The sequence below is a fragment of the Rhinopithecus bieti genome, unplaced genomic scaffold (assembly GCF_001698545.2).
Source record: "Rhinopithecus bieti isolate Rb0 unplaced genomic scaffold, ASM169854v2 scaffold_10657, whole genome shotgun sequence".
Classification (NCBI taxonomy): Eukaryota; Metazoa; Chordata; class Mammalia; order Primates; family Cercopithecidae; genus Rhinopithecus; species Rhinopithecus bieti.
Window position 1 is genome coordinate 942,792 of NW_016806691.1, and position 20,968 is coordinate 963,759.

A 20,968-nucleotide genomic window follows, 5' to 3' on the forward strand; every position below is an offset into this window, starting at 1 on the left:
TGCTCTTCTGGAGGAGTATCTTTGTGGCGTTCTCTGTATTTCCTGAATTTGGATGTTGGCCTGCCTTACTAGGTTGGGGAAGTTCTCCTGGATGATATCCTGAAGAGTGTTTTCCAACTTGGTTCCATTTTCCCCATCACTTTCAGGCACACCAATCAGACGTAGATTTGATCTTTTCACATAATCCCATATTTCTTGGAGGCTTTGTTGATTTCTTTTTACTCTTTTTTCTCCACACTTCTCTTCTCACTTCATTTCATTCATTTGATCTTCAATCGCTGATACTCTTTCTTCAAGTTGATCAAGTCTATTACTGAAGCTTGTGCATTTGTCATGTAGTTCTTGTGTTATGGTTTTTCTCTCTCTCAGTTCTTTTATGGTCTTCTCTGCATTTATTATTCTAGTTATCCATTCTTTTTTCAAGGTTTTCAGTTTCTTTGCACTGGTTACAAAGTTCCTCCTTTAGCTCTGAGAAATTTGATTGACCGACGCCTTCTTCTCTCAACTCGTCAAAGTCATTCTCCATCCAGCTTTGTTCAGTTGCTGGCAATGAACTGCATTCCTTTGGAGGGGGAGATGCACTCTGATTTTTTTAATTTTCAGGTTTTCTGCACTGCTTTTTCCCCATCTTTGTGGTTTTATCTGTCTTTGGTCTTTGATGATGGTGAAGTACTGATGGGGTTTTGGTGTGGGTATCCTTTCTGTTTGTTAGTTTTCCTTCTAACAGTCAGGACCCTCAACTGTAGGTCTGTTGGAGTTTGCTTGAGGTCCACTCCAGACTGTGTTTGCCTGGGTATCAGCAGCGGAGGCTACAGAAGATAGAATATTGCTTAACAGTGAGTGTTACTGTCTGATTCTTGCTCTGTAAACTTCGTCTCAGGAGTGTACCCTGCTGTGCGAGGTATGAGGTGTCAGTCTGCACCTAGTGGGGGATGTCTCCCAGTTAGGCTACTCAGGGGTCAGGGACCCACTTAAGCAGGCAGTCTGTCCATTCTCAGATCTCAAACTCCATGCTGCGAGATCCACTGCTCTCTTCAAAGCTGTCAGACAGGGGTATTTACCTCTGTCGAGGATTCTGCTGCTTTTTGTTTGGCTATGCCCTGTCCCCAGAGGAGGAGTCTACAGAGGCAGGCAGGCCTCCTTGAGCTGTGGTGGGCTTCACCCAGTTCGAGCTTCCTGGAGGCTTTGTTTATCTACTTAAGCCTCAGCAATGGTGGGTGCCCCTCCCCCAGCCTCCCTGCCACCTTGCAGTTAGATCTCAGACTGCTGTGCTAGCAATAAGGGAGGCTCTGTGGGCTTGGGACCCTCTGGGCCAGGTGTGGGATACAATCTCCTGGGGTGCTGTTTGCTAAGACTCTTGGTAAAGCACAGTATTAGAGTGGAAGTTACCCGATTTTCCAGGTGTTGAGCGTCTCAATTTCCTTTGGCTAGGAAAAGGAATTCCCTTCCCCCTTGTGCTTCCCAGGTGAGGTGATGCCCCGCCCTGCTTCAGCTCTCGCTGGTTGGGCTGCACCCTGCACCCATTTATTGGGTTCTTAAGGTCTTTTAACAATGGATTATAGTTTTTGGTAAGTCTCATACTTTTGTTAGATTTATTCCTATTATTAATGCTATTGTGAAAAAATGGAATTTTCTGTTTTTGGATTGTTTGTGTATATAAATACAATTGCTTCTGTATATTGACATTGCATTATGCAACACCAAACTTTTTTGTGGATTCGTTAGGATTTTCTACATTGAAGTTCATGTTGTTTGCAACCAGAGATAGTTTATTCTTCCTTTTCAATCTGGATGCCTTTTCTTTCTTTCTCCTGCCACACTATCCTGGCTAGAGCCACCAGTACAATGCTTACTAAGTGGCAATAGTGGACATCCTTGTTTTCTGATATTAGGGAGAAGCTTTGTTTCATCACTAATTATGACGCTAGCTGTGGGTTTTTCATAGATAACCTTTATCTGGTTGAGGTGTTCCCTTCTGTGTAGTTTCTTTTACAAAACCCAAAACCCTCCCATGATAAAAAACACTCAACAAACATACATTGTATCTACTGAAGTAGTCATGTGGGTTTTGTCCTTTATTCTACTAATATGGTACATTACACTGATTTTTTGAATGTTTTTCTTTTAAGACAGAGTTTTGCTGTGTCACCCATGCTGGAAGCACAGTCATGGCTTGCTGCAGCCTCAACCTGCTGAGCTCAAGCCATCCTCCTACCTCAGTTTCTATAGGTGGGCCCACAAGCATGCACCACCATGCCCTGCTAATTTTTGTGTTTTTGGTAGAGTCAGGGTTTTGCCATGTTGTCCAGGCCAGTCTCAAATTCCTGGGCTTAAGCAATTCACCCACCTTGGCCTTCCAAACTGCTGAGATTAAGCATGTGCCACCGCACCTGGCCAACTTTCTAATGTTAAACCAACCTTGCATTCCTGGCATAAATTCCATTTGGTCATGGTGTAGAGCCAAGTTGGAGAAAGAAAAGAAATTATTACCAACATGTTATATTTTTACAAATCAAATATGGAAGTAGAAGTGTCAAAAAATACACTGATACACCCCAAAAATCCCTAAGTATTTCAACTAAAAACAGACATTAAGAGCCATAACTGGGATTGCTGGCAAGATGGCTGAATAGGAACAGCTGCAGTCTGCAGCTCCCAGCAAGATCAACAGAAGGTGGGTGATTTCTGCGTTTCCAACCAAGGTACCTGTTTCATCTCATTAGGACTGGTTGGACAGTGGGTGCAGCCCAGTGAGGGTAAGCCAAAGCAGGGTGGTTCGTTGCCTTACCTGGGAAGCACAAGGGGTTGGGAAACTCCCTTTCCCAGCCAAGGGAAGCCATTAGGCACTATATCTTGCAGTTCAACCCAGACACTGTGCTTTTCCAACAGTCTTTGTGTCCCGCAAACCAGGAGATTCCCTCCAGTGCCCACGCCACCAGGGCCTTGGGTTTTCAGCATAAAACTGGGCGCCTGTTTTGGGCAGACACCAAGCTAGCTGCTGTTTTATTTTCATATTCCAGTGGTGCCTGAAACACCAGTGAGACAGAACCATTCACTCCCCTGGAAAGGGGGCTGAAGCCAGGGAGCCAAGTGGTCTGACTTGGCCGGTCCCATCCCAACGGAGCCCAGCAAGCTAAGATCCACTGGCTTGAAATTCTCATTGTTGGCACAGCAGTCTGAGCTCGACCTGGGATGCTCAAATGTAGTAGGGGGAGGGGCGTCCATCGCTGAGGCTTGAGTAGGCAGTTTTACCCTCACACCGGGAAGTTCAAACTGGATGGAGCCCACTGCAGCTCAGCAAGGCCACTGCGGCCAGATTGCCTCTCTAGATTCCCTCCTCTCTGGGCATGGCAACTCTGAAAAAAGGCAGCAGTCCCAGTCAGGGACTAACAGATAAAACCCCTACCTCCCTGCAACACAGCACTTTGGGGAAAGGGCAGTTGTGGGCACAGCTTCAGCAGACTTAAACGTCCCTGCCTGGCAGCTCTGAAGAGAGCAGTGGATCTCCCAGTATAGCATTTGAGCTCTGCTAAAGGACAGACTGACTCTTCGAGTTGGTCCTCCCAGTAGGGGCCAACAGACACCTCATACAGGAGAGCTCTAGCTGGCATCTGGTGGGTCCCCCCATGGGACGAAGCTTCCAGAGGAAGGAACAGGCAGCAATCTTTGCTGTTCTGCAGCCTTCGCCAGTCTGCAGCAGACGGCCTGAATGTAAGGAGGAAAACTACCAAACAGAAATGAATAGTATCAACATCAACAAAAGGGATGTCCAGTCAAGAGATCCCAGCTGAAGGTCACCAACTTCAAAGACCAAAGGTAGGTAGATAAATCCACAAAGATGGGGAGAAACCCGCAAAAAAAGGCTGAAAATTCCAAAAAGCAGATCACCTCTTCTCCGAAGGATGACAACTCCTCGCCAACAAGGGAACAGAACTGGACAGAAAATGAGTTTGACGAATTGACAGAAGTAAACTTAAGAAGATGGATAATAACGAACTCCTCCAAGCTAAAGGAGCACGTTCTAACCCAATGGAAGGAAGCTAAGAACCTTGAACAAAGGTTAGACAAATTGCTAACTAGAAAAACCAGTTTAGAGAAGAATATAAATTACCTGATGGAGCTGAAAAACACAGCACGAGAACTTCATGAAGCATACACATGTATCAATAGCTGAATTGATATCAGAGACTGAAGATCAACTCAATGAAATAAAGCAAGAAGACAAGATTAGAGAAAAAAGAGTGAAAAGAAACAAAGCCTCCAAGAAATATGGGACTACGTGAAAAGGCCAAATCTACGTTTGAATGGTGTACCTGAAAGCAACAAGGAGAATGGAACCAAGTTGGAAAACACTCTTCAGGATATTATCCAGGAGAACTTCCCCAACCTAGCAAGGCAGGCCAACATTCAATTCAGGAAATACAGAGAACACTGCAAAGACACTCCTCAAGTAGAGCAACCCCAAGACACATAATTGTCAAATTCACCAAGGTTGAAATGAAGGAAAAAATATTAGGCAGAGAGAAAGGTTGGGTTACCCACAAAGGGAAGCCCATCAGACTAACAACAGATCTCTTGGCAGAAATTCTACAAGCCCGAAGAGAGTGGGGCCCATATTCAACGTTCTTAAAGAATTTTCAACCCAGAATTTCATATCCAGCCAAACCAAGCTTCATAAGCAAAGGAGAAATAAAGTCCTTTACAGACAAGCAAATGCTGAGAGATTTGTTACCACCAGGCCTGCCTTACAAGAGCTCCTGAAGGAAGCACTAAACATGGAAACGAACAACTGGTACCAGCCACTGCAAAAACATACCAAATTGTAAAGGTCATAAGAGTATGAAGAAACTGCATCAACTAATGGGCAAAATAACCAGCCAGCATCATAATGACAGGATCAAATTCACACATAACAATATTCACCTTAAATGTAAACGGACTAATGCCCCAATTAAAAGACACAGACTGGCAAATTGGATAGAGAGTCAAGACTCATCAGTGTGCTGTATTCAGGAGACGCATCTCACGTGCAAAGACACACACAGGCTCAAAATAAAGGGATGTAGGAATATTTACCAAGAAAATGGAAAGCAAAAATAAAAACAAGTTGCAATCCTAGTTTCTGATAAAACAGACTTTAAACAAAGATCAAAAGGGATAAAGAAAGGCATTACATAATGGTAAAGGGATCAATGCAACAACAAGAGCTAACTATCCTAAATATATATGTATCCAAAACAGGAGCACCCAGATTTATAAAGTTCTTAGAGACCTACAAAGAGACTTAGATTCCCACACAATAATGGTGGGAGACTTTAACACCCCCTGTCAACATTAGATCAACATGATTGTATATTTAGAAAACCCTACAGTCTCAGACCAAAATCTCCTTAAGCTGATAAGCAACTTCAGCAAAGCCTCAGGATACAAAATCAATGTGCAAATATCACAAGCATTCCTATACACCAGTGACAGCCAAATTATGAGTGAACTCCCATTCACAACTGCCACTAAGACAATAAAATACCTAGGAATACAACTTGCAAGGGATGTGAAGGATCTATTCAAGGTGAACTACAAACCACTGCTCAAGGAAATGAGGGGATACACACAAATGGAAAAACATTCCATGCTCATGGATAGGAAGAATCAGTATGGTGAAAATGGCCATACTGCCCAAAGTAATTTATAAATTCAATGCTGTCTCCATCAAGCTACCATCGACTTTCTTCACAGAATTGGAAATAACTACTTTAAATTTCATACGGAACCAAAAAAGAGCCCACATAGCCAAGACAATCCTAAGAAAAAGAACAAAGCCAGAGGCATCACGCTACCTGACTTCAAACTATACTACAAGGCCACAGTAGCAAAAACAGCATGGTACTGGTCCCAAAACAGAGATATAGACCAATGGAACAGAACAGAGGCCTCAGAAATAATACCACACATCTGCAACCATCTGATCTTTGACAAACCTGACAAAAACAAGCAACGAGGAAGGGATTCCCTATTTAATAAATAGTGTTGGGAAAACTGGCTAGCCATATGCATAAAGCTGAAACTGGATCCCTTCTTTACACCTTATACAAAAACTAAGATGGATTAAAGTCTTACCATAAAAACCCTGAAAGAAAACCCAGGCAATACCATTCAGGACATAGGCATAGGCAAAGACTTCATGACTAAAACACCAAAAGCAATGGCAACAGAAGCCAAAATAGACAAATGGGATCTAATTAAAGAAACTAACATCAGAGTGAACAGGCAACCTAAAGAATGGTCGAGAAAATTTTTGCAATCTATCCATCTGACAAAGGGCTAACATCCAAAATTTACAAAGAACTTAAACTTACAAGAAAAAAAAGCCCCATCAAAAAGTGGGCAAAGGATATGAACAGACCCTTCTCAAAAGAAGACATTTATGCAGCCAACAAATATATGAAAAAAAAGCTCATCATCACTGGTCAGAGAAATGCAAATCAAAACCACAATGAGATACCATCTCACGCCAGTTAGAATGGCAATCATTAAAAAGTCAGGAAACAACAGATGCTAGAGAGGATGTGGAGAAATAGGAATGCTTTTACACTGTTGGTGGGAGTGTAAATTAGTTCAATCATTGTAGAAGACAGTGTGGCGATTCCTCAAGGATCTAGAACTAGAAATACCATTTGACCCAGCAGTCCCATTACTGGGTATATACTCAAAGGATTATAAATCATTCTACTATAAAGACACATGCACACGTATGTTTATTGCAGCACTGTTCACAATAGCAAAGACTCAGAACCAACCCAAATGCCCATCAATGATTGACTGGATAAAGAAAATGTGGCACATATACATCACTGAATACTATGCAGCCCTAAAAATGGATGAGTTCATGTCCTTTGCAGGGGCATGGATGAAGCTGGAAACCATCATTCTCAGCAAACTATAACACAAGAACAGAGAACCGAACACTGCATGTTCTCACTCATAAGTGGGAGTTGAACAATGAGAACACCTGGACACAGGGAGGGGAACATCACACACCAGGGCCTGTCAGAGGGTGGGAGGCTAGGGGGAGGGATAGCATTAGGAGAAATACCTAATGTAGATGATGGGTTGATGGGTGCAGGAAACCGCCATAACACATGTATACATATGTAACAAACCTGCACATTCTGCATATGTACCCCAGAACTTAAAGTATAATTTTAAAAAATTTAAAAAGTCATAACTGCATCTTGGCTAAAAACAAAGAGCCATAACTACATCTTGGCTTTATTGGCCCTAAAAGGAGGAGTGTTAGAAGTTATTCAGCTGTTTCACCTTGTATTGAACTTTTCTGAAAGAATTCACTCAAAGCTTAAATAATTTGCACAGATATCTTTGAACTCAAAGTTCATGCTCTATTTTGGTGAGTGGTGGTACCCTTTCCTCCTGTGGAGTTTAGAATAAACAATGGGTCACTCTGACTGAAAGGCAATTTCTTCTCGTCCTCCTACCCTTACTCCCAAATAAAAGAACGCCCTTCATCCTTTGCTATTTTTTTGATAATGGGGATGATTGAAAACTCCTACATATGCTGAAGCTCAACATTTACCTAATAATTTCTGTGAAATTCAGAAGTACCATTTCATTCTAAGATAAAGGATTCTAACTGAAGTAAATATTTCCATGTTGAGTTATTTGCTCACATGAGCCATCTAGGTCTTTTAACAGCAATTAAAAGGCTCTGTGGACATGGAATAACCCCTGAAAATAGGGGCATACAGAAGAACACAGATCTGTCTTTCTGTTAAAAAGATATCAACCAGTATATTAAAAAGTTTATTTCAGTAACATTATAAGGCAACAATCCTCAGTCAGCAAACCAGTGACAAGAAATTGACAAACACTCCTTCTACAGCTTCCTGAAACAGCAGGCTGGCTTGTGGCCCCCTTGGTGGTAACATCTTAAGGAATCCTATCATGTTTGTTTATTTATGCTAAACTGTAAAAACAAACACTTCATACGACAATCATTCTTAGGTCAAACACAAGAACGAACTACTTTGACATCGTAATTCTTCACACTTTTTCCCTGAATATGCTGTACTGTACTACTAACATTTAAATTCTGTAGAAAATAATGCATTTGTTAGTGACTTTGTTAGAGCTTGAAAAGACCCTTTTAGAATTTAAATGATCACTTATAAAAAAATTTTAATCTCAGAATCTACTAATGTGACAGACAAACAGTATACTTAACAGTTGAGTCATAAATACTGTGTATAATTGCTTGACCATCTCTAGCATTTAAATGACCTCCCAGAATATTACACAAGCCCTGAGACTAGTGAGCATCTTATTACTGACCTTGTACACCACCAAAGTTTCATAATGCTAAAGAAAACCAAAACAAAAGACAATGGTTTACACAGGAAAATAACCCAAAGGCAATACGAAAACAGTCATAATTTATTACTGATAAAGAGTAAAGGCATCCTTCCCAAAGTGGGGGGAAATCACAGGGAACACTAATTATATCAGATAAACCACGGGAATGGAAAATAGGCCCATATTTTAAAATTCATTGAGAAATCATTCCTTTTTCTCCACAACTGTGATTCTATACAAGATACAAACCCTGCAAACCTTTTGTGCTACCTGATGGATAAAAGTAGCAGGAGCCAGACTCCTGAAACACTTGAGACTGATTTCTACAAAGTCCAGGAAAAGCAATGACTCCAGTGTGCAGTGCTGATGCATGTGACAGCCTAATGTGTTATTATTCAGCTCTGGTGGCAGCCCTATCTACGTGGGCCCAGTTAGTTTTTAGGGAGTCACAGATTAGGCAGGCAATGAGGAGCATGATTCTAAAAAGCACATCATATGCATTAAACAAGCAGCTTCAAGGACATTTTCTCCTGCGATGCACACTTACTGTGCTCTTTCTATTCAGACAGATCCACAGACCACCTTTCAAGACCATTCCTCTCTCATTTCCTCCATCACCCAAGATAAATCTAGCTACCCTTTTTTGTTTTGTTAACTGTGCCTTTTCTTTCAACTTTTTGTCCTTGTTAAAATTTGTCCAATGTTTCACATTTCCTAATGATGAAAAGAAAGCTTGCACCGTTTACCATTGATCTCACCAACCCCCTCACTGCTGGAACCAAAAAGCCATGAGAGGTACTGCTGTGATACACCTTACAAGCTACATAGCCATCTTCAAAATGAAAACCACCTTTAAGTCCTCATGCTGCCACTATGCAGGATCTGAACCACCTACAGGTACAGTGGTCTCATTCCAGTATAAGCCACAACCTCAAGTCTCAGGAAAGCCAGCCTGCTGGATAGTAAGTTACTGAGAAAAACTAATCTATTCAACTGGCTGGAAAACAAAAAGGCCCAGTGCATCAATAAGATTATACCATAAAGGATTAATCTTGTATAACACAAGACTCCTAGGAAACAAAAGAGAATAAATATTTATAAAATGCCCACTACTCCCAGCCTTCCTTCTACCCCAGAATAGCCCAGGTGGCAGCTCAGTGCTCTGAGGAAGGAAGTTAAGGTCATGTACTGGCACAAACAATATTCTGAACCAAAAGAACCTACGAAAACCAGAGGGATATGTGGCCAAATACTCCCCTTTTCAACTTGGTAAGATGAAGAGGGGTAAACAGACATGTTTCAGAGAAAAAAGGCATAGAAAACCACCTCAGGAAAGCAGCACAGCAGTGGATCTGAGTGTCCATTTGTCAGGACAGTGAGTCACCAGCTCAGCACAGGGTCCAGGCCTCAGCACAGAGACACAAAGCACATCCGAGAGGCTGCCTGAAGAAACAGCTAGACAAAGGCTACAGCCTCAAGAGCGCAATGCTTCTCTTCTCTCCCAGCCCCATGGCAATCACTTCCCAGTGACCTACACAGAGTTATATTCTCAAGGGGAATCAGTACCCCAGTGAATGATATTTTACCCACCATCCACGAATACAACAAATGGTTTTGGGGCTTAAATTGGAAACAACTTTTGTCTCATTAACAATGGTCTGACAGTGTACATCTTTCTTGATCCTAACAGGACACCTCCTGAAGTGGTTTGTTGGCTTTTGTCCTTAAGGTCATATGAAATGACGTTGTGTGTAGTGGCAGTACCCACATGTGCTTAAGTGCCAGAAGACTGGCATTTTCAAGTGTCAACAGGCCATGCATCATTGTGCCACAGCTAAACCTTTATAGTGCTTGGCCCTGAAAAGTGTTAACCCAGAAAGTTCTCTGAACATATGCTCATTAAAATTCATTGACTTACGTTACAAACATCCACGTAACATAGGGAGAAACCATGTCACATGGAGTATCCACTGGGCATGTACTTAGAGCTCATCCACAAGACTAAAACACAAAGAGATCGTAGGTGCACACCCAGGCAGAGGGAAATGTCCAATCTGGGAACCTTTCCTTCAGAGCATCCAGTTGAGGGGATCTCTTGTCTTCCCCAGATAGATAGTGGGCAGCAATGGCCACAGTAACCATTCCTTCAGGATGTTCTTCTGAGACCTGCCAGAGAAAATCAATTAGTTCTCCAGTTCTCGGAAGCCAGAATACTGAACCCAAGGTTCTTGCTAAATACCTCCTGGGAACCTAATCAATGAAACAAACAATGCTGGGAAATTTGCACCTGCACTTCTATCCAGAACTGCCATGCAGAAGCCTGGAGTCCATGGGAGTAAAAGACAAAGTAGTCTCCTCCTTTACTTGTGACTGGGGTGCCATTACCAAGAGACCACTGAGAAAGTGTTGACCCTTTGTGGGCTCGAACATAAAAGGACATATGGCTTGGTCCTGTAAGGTAAAAGGAAGAAAGAACAGTTAATCTTTGTAAAAGGATCAGAAAAATAACCCACAATCCAAACCAGACTTCATAAAGGTTCATGCCTGTATGACTTTAAATATACTCGCTATAAACCTAATGGAGGTTTACCAGTTTGGACACTTAGTGTGAATCAACAAGGTTAAATAATGAGGTACAGGAGAAAAGGCACAGACTCTAAATGAGAAAGCCTGTGTTAAGTTGGTCCTATCACTTAACTGCTGCATGACATCAGGAATTTAATCTATGTCACAATTTCTTCATCTATGAAATAGATTTTTTGAGGGGTTTATATTAGAAAAAGCATATGAAAGTGTTGGCAAAACTGCAAAGTGCTATAACAGTACTGAATAGGATTGTCATTATGAATCGGGTTGTAATTTTCAGAGTTGATCATGTAATACCTTAAAATATGTTTTACTAGTTTTCCCTTCAAGCTAGAAAGTATCAGCTCAGTTCTGAAAATTTAGTCATCACTGGGAACTTCCAAGGAAACTGATGATAGTGGCAGTCAAGCTAAAACTAAAATAGATAAAACTAAACAAAAACACACCCTCAGCCTAACTTGAAGACAGAGAATATCCACATGTGCAATAACCGTAAATTTTTAAATCTCAGGGAGCAATCTCACACACGTGTGCCCACCGTGCTTCTGCTGCAAGGCTTTGTGGCAAACGCAGACCAAGTAAGTCCACCCTAAATCTGAAAATACCACTATAGTGTCCAGTCAAAGAAAGGTTTACAGGGCAGGGACGTAAAAGTATATTACTGAAGTAACAGTCTTCAAAACCAAAACTTCTCAGGGAAAAATAAACCAAAAAAGAAGGAAGAGGCATCCTCTGGCATTTGGGTGATGAAGGTGAAAAGAAGCAAAAGAAAATTCAGGGTCCCGCAAGAAAATCCAATCAAAACGCTGAATGAGATATGTATTATTCATTCATACCAATGCAAACTTACTAAGGAATCTAGACTTTATTACACTGACAGAAAAGGAAGCCATTGCTAGAAATCTTACAAAACAGCGCAAAAATGAGGAAGAAAAGGACAAACAGACCCATACAGTTATTACCAAAAAAAAAAAAAAAAAATCAGAAAATTCCTCTTGGGAAAAAAAACCCAACCATGAAGCAGAAGAAAATGTTATGATCACACTCCAACTACAAATATATCCATACAAACATTTGGGCATATTTAAAACCCCACCATGAATCAGAAATTCTTACTAGAAGGAAGAATTAAAAGGACTGACTAGACTCAGAAAACAAATGGAGGAAAAAGGCAAAATTACCTTAGAAATGAAGACAATTACAAGATGCCCAACAGAATAGATTCAAAGGAAAATTTATTAACAGGCATAAAGACAGGAGAAATACTAAGAAAATTAAAATGGGAAAAAGCAAAGTAAGAAAGGTTAGCAATAGTGGTAAAAATGGAAGGCAGGTCAAAAAGAAATATTCATTTGGTACCCCAGAAGAAAACCAAACAACGAAACAGAATATTTAAAACCATAATCCAAGAAAGCATTCCAGAAATAAAAGGAGAGCTGAATCTACACATTGAAAGGGATTACCAGGCACCTTAGAATATTAACATAGAACAAACAACTTCAAAACATAACCTAGTAAAACAGATTTCAAAGAAAAAAAACTCTTCAAGGTCTTCAGTAAAAAGATCAAGTAACTTACAAAAAAAATTACATTGTATCAGACTCCAAAAACAAAATATAAAATAAGGCAACAATGGAACAGCAATTTTTTAAAAAAATATTGGAAAATGTGAACCGAAGATTTTATGTCTACCAACTTGTCCTTCAATTATCAAGGTTATAGAAAACCAATTTTAGCCATATAGAAACAGAGCACTCATGAGCCCTTCTTCAGAAACAGTCTAGAGAATAAGAAACAGTCTAGAGAATAAGAAACAGTCTAGAGAATAAGATTCATCCAACCAAGAGATAACTCTACAAACTTCAGCAAAGAACTTTTTCTTGAGACGGGGTTTTGCTCTATCACCTAGGTTTGAGTGCAGTGGCGTGAACACAGCCCACTGCAGCCTTGACTTCCTTGGCTTGAGCAATCCTGTTGCCTCAGCCTCCCAAGTAGCTGGGACTACAGATGCATGCTACAAACCTGGCTTTTTTTTGTTTTTTTTTTTTTGGTAGAAATGGGGTCTCCCCATTTTGCCCAGGCTGGTCTCGAGCTCCTGGGCTCAAGCCATCTTCCCACCTCAACCTCCCAAAGTACTCCCAAAGTAAGCCACCACACCTGGCCAAAAGAACTTACTATAGTGAGGATTTTAATACATCCAAATGTATTACAAAAACACTAAGGTGAAGGTATAAAACAAATGTACAAATGTTACATGCTGTAACAAAAATTGGATGGAAAATGGGAGAGAGAAAGAGGAAAATATAATAAGCATGCTGTTGTACAGGTTAATTGGTGGGAGTTAAAACAATACCTTTATTTATTTATTTATTTTTCCTGAGACGGAGTCTCACTCTGTGGCCCAGGCTGGAGTGCAGGGGCGCAATTTCAGCTCACTGCAACCTCTGCCTCCCGGGTTCAAGTAAAATAATAGAGAATTAAAACAAATATAAACATTCATAAATGCCAGAAAATAAATGTTTTAAAGAGCATAGAAGACACCTCATAGAAAAAAGGAACATAACAAATAAAGTAACACATGTAATTATAAAATATTGTGACAACTGAGGCCAAATGTATGAGTAATAAAAATTAATGTAAATAAATCTAACTTACCCACTAAAAGAAAAAAAATTTCAACTTGGCTTACAAAGCCAAGCCCAATCACATACTGTATGTTTCCTGAATACAGAGAGATTCAGAAAGGGTAAACGAAGGTATGAACAAAGGTATTTCAGGCAAGTGGAAATTGTTTAAAAGTCCTATCTTATTTCTGAAAAAATAGAATTCAAGGCAAAAGCATTAAATATAAAAGGGGTACTTTTTAATACTAAAAGTCACAATTCACAATGAAGACATAAAAATTGTGAATATCTATGCATCAGATAACACAGCAACCACTTTATAAAGCAAACTACAGGAGACGTATAGAAGATATATACATATAAACATAAAAATAAGAAACTCCAATATTCCATTCAGTACAAGACACGTCAATCAAGCAAAAAATAAGGATGATATAGGAAGACTTAAAATGACCAATGAGGTAGATCACGTGGATGTGTACAGGTTGAGTATTCCTTATTTGAAATACTTGAGACCAGAAGTGTTTCAGATTTTGGAATACTTGCATTACCCTACAGGTATCATGCAGGCCTTTTTGGCATTTCAAACAATATCTTTACACAACAGAACAGAGAATAAGCAAAAAAAAACAACAAAAACAAAAACCAAAAGTGTGTAATGCACATAGGTCTGGGGTTCATGTGAGGTATTATGAGAAACCTGCCATTGGCATATGCAGCCTACACACATACCATTTTATTACTCTTTACAGGCATGCTTGCATGGAGAATCCGGGTGTATGAGGAATGTATGTCACAGTTGAAAGGGGCTGGAAAGGTTTTCTTCCCCCAGGGATGCTGAATAACTGTGTTGTGTGCCTATGTTTTGACTATGACCTGTCAAATCATACCGAAAAGGAGATTGTTTTCGGTTAGGGAGGCCAGTGGTATTAAGATTAGAATTGTGATGAAGTATATTATGGATGCTACTTGTCCGATTATAATGAAGGGTTGGTTTACCGGTTGACTTCCAATTCAGGTTAGGGTTAGTAGAATTGTGATTAGGAGTCATAGTAGGAATTGGCTGAGTGGGTGGAATGTCATACTTTGTTGTTTGGATTTGTGGAGTATGGGTATAATTGTTAGGATGAGAATGGATAGGAGGAGCGCTAATACTCCCCCTAACTTATTAGGAACAGATCGTAGGATTGCGTATGCGAACAGGAAATATCATTCTGGTTTGATGTGTGGTGGGGTGCTTAGAGGTCAGATGTGGAAATTTTCTTTTCTTTTTTTTTTTGAGACATGGTCTCACTCTGTCACCGAGGCTGGGATGCAGTGGTGCAATTATGGCTCACTGCAGTCTCCAATTCCTGGACTCAAGCAGTCCTCCCTCCTGGGTAGCTAGGACTACAGGCGTGAGCTATTATACCTGGCTAATGTTTTAATTTTTTGTAGAGACAAGGTCTGACTATGTTGCCCAGGCTGGTCCGAAACTCCTGGCCCCAAGTGATTCTTCTGCCTTGGCCTTCCCAAATGTGGGGATTACAGGTATGAGCCACCACGGCTGGCAGAATTTTCCTTTTGTGGCATCAAGCATCAAGTTGGTGCTCAAAAAGTTTTGGATTTCAGATTTTTGGATGAGGGTGCTCAATCTGTATATATTAAAACTTTATGTACTGATAATACGAAATATACCTTCTCAAGTGAGCATCAAACACTTACAAAATCGAGTACTAGAGGTCACACAAGAAATATGGGAAAGTTACATAAAATTAGAAATAAATGACATTGATCACAATTCAATAAAACTGAATTGTTGAAATTAACAATAAAACAGCTTTCCTCTGGAAATTAAAGACTCTACCATGAAAGAGGAAGTACAAACTGAAATTACAGAATTTTTTAAAAATAGGAACTACTAGATACATGCAAAACAGTAATAAGAGGAAAATTCATAGCAATAAATTTTGGGGGGTGTTAGATGCAATGGCTAATGCCTGTAATCTTAACACTTTAGGAGGCCAAGGCAGGAGGCTCACTTGAGGGCAATATAGCGAGACACCATCTCTAGATAAAGTTTTTTTTCAAATTTGCCAGGAGTGGTGACACACACCTGTAGTCCCAGCCACTCCAGAGGCTGAGATAGGAGGATCACTTGGAGCCCATGAGTTTGATGCTGCAGTGAGCCATGATCACATCACTGCACTCCAGTCTGAGTGACCAGGGAGATTCCAAATCAAAAATATCTGTCTTTTTTCAGTAAAATAAATTTTTAAAAGTGACAGGTCAAAAGAACAACAAAGTAACCAAAAGAAAGCAAAGATGAAAGCAAGAATCAATGAAATACAGAACAAAACAGACCTAATTTTAAAATAGAAGTTTTTTTCCCTAAATTAACAAAATAAGACAATTGCTAGCTAAATCAAGAAAGGAGCAGTGGGGAAAGAGAGCAAAACAGAGAAAACACAAATATACAAAAAGATAAATAAAAGAAAATAATCTAAACAATAAATTTATAAAATCACATGACTATTTTGCAGGCCTCTATACTAATAAATTTGAAAACCCAGAAGAAATCAGTACTTTTCTAGGAAAATATAGATTACCAAAACTGAGCACATTAAAGATATAAAGTTTAAACAGACCAGTTTCCCTAGAAAAAATTAAGGAACTGGCCCCCATAAAAGCACCAGGCCCTGATGGCGTTCACAGAGGAATTCAAGGCAACTTCCCAACCAAATAGCTCCAATGCTCCATAAACTGTTCCAAGGTATTGAAAATGAAGGAAAACTAATTGTTCTTATAAAGTATTAATATAATAAAGAGTACAAAGAAAAAAGCAGACCAGTATCACTCATGAATATTAATGCACAATTTCCCAGTAACATCAACAAACAGAATCCAACATCACATTAATAAAATAATAGGCCATAAAAAAGACACAATGAAGAAAATTCCTATCACTGCCTTCATAGATGCTCAAAAAGCCTTTCTCAAAATTAAACACTCATTTCTTGTTTTAAAATTCAACAAGATGACAGCTGATGAATGCTTGCTGAAAATGATTTTAAAAAGTATGTACCTTAGTCCTAAGACCAGGATCTTAAATATGAGGAAAACACTAGAGACCTTTGCACTAATATCAAAAACAAGACAAGGATGCTCACTATATCCATAACTTCAACACTGTGCTAGAATTTATTAGCCAACTGGACAATTAGAGGCATAAAAATTGGTAGAAAAGAAATAAAACTGTATTTGCAGATGATATGCAGCAGTCAATAAACCACAGCTGAGATCTATTTTGTATGGCCCTCAGGCTAGGAATGGTTTTACATTTTAATGGGTGGTAAACAAAGAAAAAAAAGGGGGGGAAACAAAAGAATGTGACCGAGGCAAGGCCTAAATTATTTACCTAGATGATATGGTTTGCCTGTGTCCCCACCCAAATCTCATCTTGAATTGTAACTCCCACAATGCCCACGTGTGGTGAGAGGAACCCAGTGGGAGGTGGTTGAATCTTGGGGGCACATCTTTCTCATGCTGTTCTCATGATAGTGAATTAGTCTCACAAGATCTGATGGTTTTAAAAATGGTAGTTTCCCTGCACAAGCTCTCTTTGCCTGCTGCCATCCATGTAAGACATGACTTGCTCCTCCTTGCCTTTCACCTTCTGCCATGATTGTAAGGCTTCCCCAGCCACGTGGAACTGTAAGTCCAATAAACCTCTTTCTTTTGTAAATTGCCCAGTCTCAGGTATATCTTTATCAGCAACATGTAAACAGACTAATACAGTAAACTGGTACCAGTAGAGTGGGGTGCTGCTGAAAAGGTACCCAAAAATGTGGGAGCAACTTTGGAACTGGGTAAAAGGCAGAGGCTGTAACAGTTGTGGAGGGCTCAGAAGAAGAGGAAAATGTGGGAAAGTCTGGAACGTCCTAGAGACTTGTTGAATGGCTGTGACCAAAATACTGATAATGATAATGATATGGAAAATAAAATCCAGGCTGAGGTGGTCTTGGATAGAAATGAGGAACTTTTTGGGAACTAGAGCAAAGGTAATTCTTCTTATGTTTTAGCAAAGAGACTGGAGGCATTTTGCCCCTGCCCTAGAGATATGTGGAACTCTGAACTCAATTGAGAGAGATGATTTAGGGTAGCTGGTGGAAGGAATTTCTAAGCAGCAAAGCACTCAAGAGGTGACTTGGGTGCTGTTAAAGGCAGTTTTATAAGGGAAGCAGAGCACAAAATTCAGAAAATTTGCAGCCTGACAATGCAATAGAAAAGAAAATCCCATTTTCTGAGGAGAAATTCAAGCCAGCTGCAGAAATTTGCATAAGTAACAAGGAGCCAAATTTTAATCCCCAAGACAATAGGGAAAACGTCTCCAGGGCATGTCAGAGGTCTTCACAGCAGCCCCTCCCATCACTGGTCCAGAGGCCTAGGAGGAAAAAGTGGTTTCATGGGCTATGCCCAGGGTCTCCATGCTGTGTGCAGCCTAGTGTCTTAGTGCCCTGCATCTCAACCACTTCAGCCATGGCTGAAAGGGACCAATGCAGAGCTCAGGACGTGGCTTCAAAGGGTTCAACCCTCAAGCCTTGACAGCTTCCACATGGTGTTGAGCCTGTGAGCACAGAGAAGTCAAAAACTGGGGTTTGGGAACCTCTGCCTAGATTTCAGAAGATGTATGGAAACACCTGGATGCCCAGGCAGAAGTTTGTGCAGGGGTGGGACTTCATGGAGAACTTCTGTTAGGGCAGTGTGGAAGGGAAATGTGGGGTTGGAGCCCCCACACAGAGTCCCTACTGGGGCACTGCCTAGTGGAGCTGCAAGAAGAGGGCTACTATCCTCCAGACCCCAGGATAGTGGATCCACTGACAGCTTGCACTATGCTCCTGGAAAAGTCACAGACACTCAACGCCAGCCAGTGAAGGCAGCTGGGGTGAGACTGTACCTGCAAAGCCACAGGGATGGAGCTGCCCAAGACCATGGAAACCCACCTCTTGCATCCATGTGACTTGGATGTGAAACATGGAATCAAAGGAGATCATTTTGGAACTTTAAGATTTGACTGCCCTGTTGGATTTCGGACTTGCATGAGGCCTGTAGCCCCTTTGTTTTGGCCAATTTCTCTCATTTGGAATGGCTGTATTTACCCAATGCCTGTACCCNCACAGAGTCCCTACTGGGGCACTGCCTAGTGGAGCTGCAAGAAGAGGGCTACTATCCTCCAGACCCCAGGATAGTGGATCCACTGACAGCTTGCACTATGCTCCTGGAAAAGTCACAGACACTCAACGCCAGCCAGTGAAGGCAGCTGGGGTGAGACTGTACCTGCAAAGCCACAGGGATGGAGCTGCCCAAGACCATGGAAACCCACCTCTTGCATCCATGTGACTTGGATGTGAAACATGGAATCAAAGGAGATCATTTTGGAACTTTAAGATTTGACTGCCCTGTTGGATTTCGGACTTGCATGAGGCCTGTAGCCCCTTTGTTTTGGCCAATTTCTCTCATTTGGAATGGCTGTATTTACCCAATGCCTGTACCCCCTTGTATCTAGGAAGTAACTAACTTGCTTTTGATTTTACAGGCTCATAGGCAGAAGGGACTTGCTTTGTCTCAGATGAGACTTTGGACTGTGGACTTTTAATGCTAAAATGAGTTAAGACCTTAGGGGACTGCTGGGAAGGCACAGCTGGTTTTGAAATGTGAGGACATGAGATTTGGGAAGGGCTGGGGTGGAATGATACGGTTTGGCTGCATCCTCACCCAAATTTCATCTTGAATTGTAACTCCCACAATTTCCACATGTGGTGGGAGGAACACAGTGGGAGGTGGTTGAATTTTGGGGGCAGGTCTTTCCCGTGCTGTTCTTGTGATAGTGAATGAGTCTCACAAGATCTGATGGTTTTAAAAACGGGAGCTTCCCTGCACAAGCTCTCTTTGCCTGCTGCCATCCATGTAAGATGTGACTTGCTCCTCCTTGCCTTTCACCTTCCGCCATGATCTGAGGCCACCCCAGCCACATGGAACTGTAAGTCCAATAAACCTCTTTCTTTTGTAAATTGCCCAGTCTCGGGTATGTCTTTATGAGCAGCATAAAAACAGACTGGCCCTTTAGAGAAAAAGTTTGTGAACCCCGGTATATCTGGAGAACCCAAGGATATCAATGGTTAAACTAACTCAAAAAATACAAGATTCAGTTAGGTAGTAGGATATAAAATTGACATGTAGAAATCAACTGCCTTCACACATACAAAAAATAATCAGAGGATATAATGGTAGAGAGATGCCCTCAATTATAAACAGCAACACAATCTAGATGAGAAAAACCTCTCAGACAGGGTTTCACTCTGTCGCCCAGCCTGGAGTATGGTAGCACAATCATAGCTCACTGCAACCTCGAATTCTATGCCCAAGCGATTCTCCTACCTCAGCCTCCCAAGTAGCTGGGACTACAGGTGTGCACAAGCACTCTTAATTTTTTTTCTTTTTTTGTAGAGATAGAGTCTCACTATATTGCCTAGGCTGGTCCCAGGCTCAAGCAATCTGCCTACCTCAGCCTTCCAAAGTGCTGGGACTATAGGGGGAAAACCCCTGAAAGACATAAAAATAGATTTGAACAAACGAAATGTCATTCCCAGGTCACTGATAGGATGACTCAACATCGTATCAATTCTCCTGAAGGTAATTTATAAATTTATTATGATACTCCAAAAATACCAATAAGCAATAAGCTTTATATTAGAATTGGGTAAGTTATTACTGATGTTCATATGAAAAAGAAAATAGTAAGGAAGATAAACAAAACAGCAAGGAAAATACTGAAAACAAAACTACAAAGGAGCTTAATGCTTTCAATCATGAAAATACTATAAAGCTTCTATAATTAAAAGTGTAATAACTAGTGTACAAATAGACCTACACATACACAGTCAAATGATTTCTGATAAGGGCACCAAAGCAATTCAATGGTAAAAGTATTTTCAAAAAATGGTGCTAGGAACACTTGATATCCATAAAGGAAAAAAAGAGCCTTGACCCCTACACCTCAGACCATACACAAAAATTAATTCAAGGTGGATCACAGGCCTAAATATAAAAGCTAAAGCTGTAAAGCTTCTAGGAGGAAACGTGAGAATCTATGTTTGTGACCACTAGGTAGGCAATGATTTTTTAGAGGAATAAAAAGCACTGATCCTGAAAGAAAATCCTGATATACTGGACTTCAGAGAAATTTAAAACTTCTGCACATCAAAAGACAACATTAAAAAAAGAATGCAGAAAATCTTCACAACATATATCAGATGAAGGATTTTTATCTGGAATACACAAACTCTTACAAGTCAAGAAGAAACATAATTTTTTTTTTTTTTTTTTTTTTTTTTTTTTTTTTTTTTTTTTTT

At 40.5% G+C, this 20,968-nt stretch overlaps 1 protein-coding gene across 5 annotated transcripts in view; it reads right to left on the bottom strand.

Moving 5' to 3' along the window:
• Positions 1-20,968, bottom strand: part of ERMP1 (endoplasmic reticulum metallopeptidase 1) — an 86,169-nt gene that overhangs the window by 13,115 nt on the left and 52,086 nt on the right. For 2 of the 5 annotated variants that reach the window (XM_017877439.1, XM_017877441.1), the window contains 2 exons: positions 10,655-10,818; positions 7,806-10,533 (listed from right to left, as the gene is read on the bottom strand). The exons of 1 other annotated variant lie outside the window; for it this stretch is intronic. In XM_017877439.1, coding sequence (XP_017732928.1) covers positions 10,369-10,533; positions 10,655-10,818 — 329 coding nt within the window. In that variant the 3' untranslated portion in view covers positions 7,806-10,368. Of the gene's footprint in view, positions 1-7,805; positions 10,534-10,654; positions 10,819-20,968 lie in introns of those variants that run through there. 2 more of the 5 variants (XR_001886635.1, XM_017877440.1) reach the window with 2 other exon arrangements.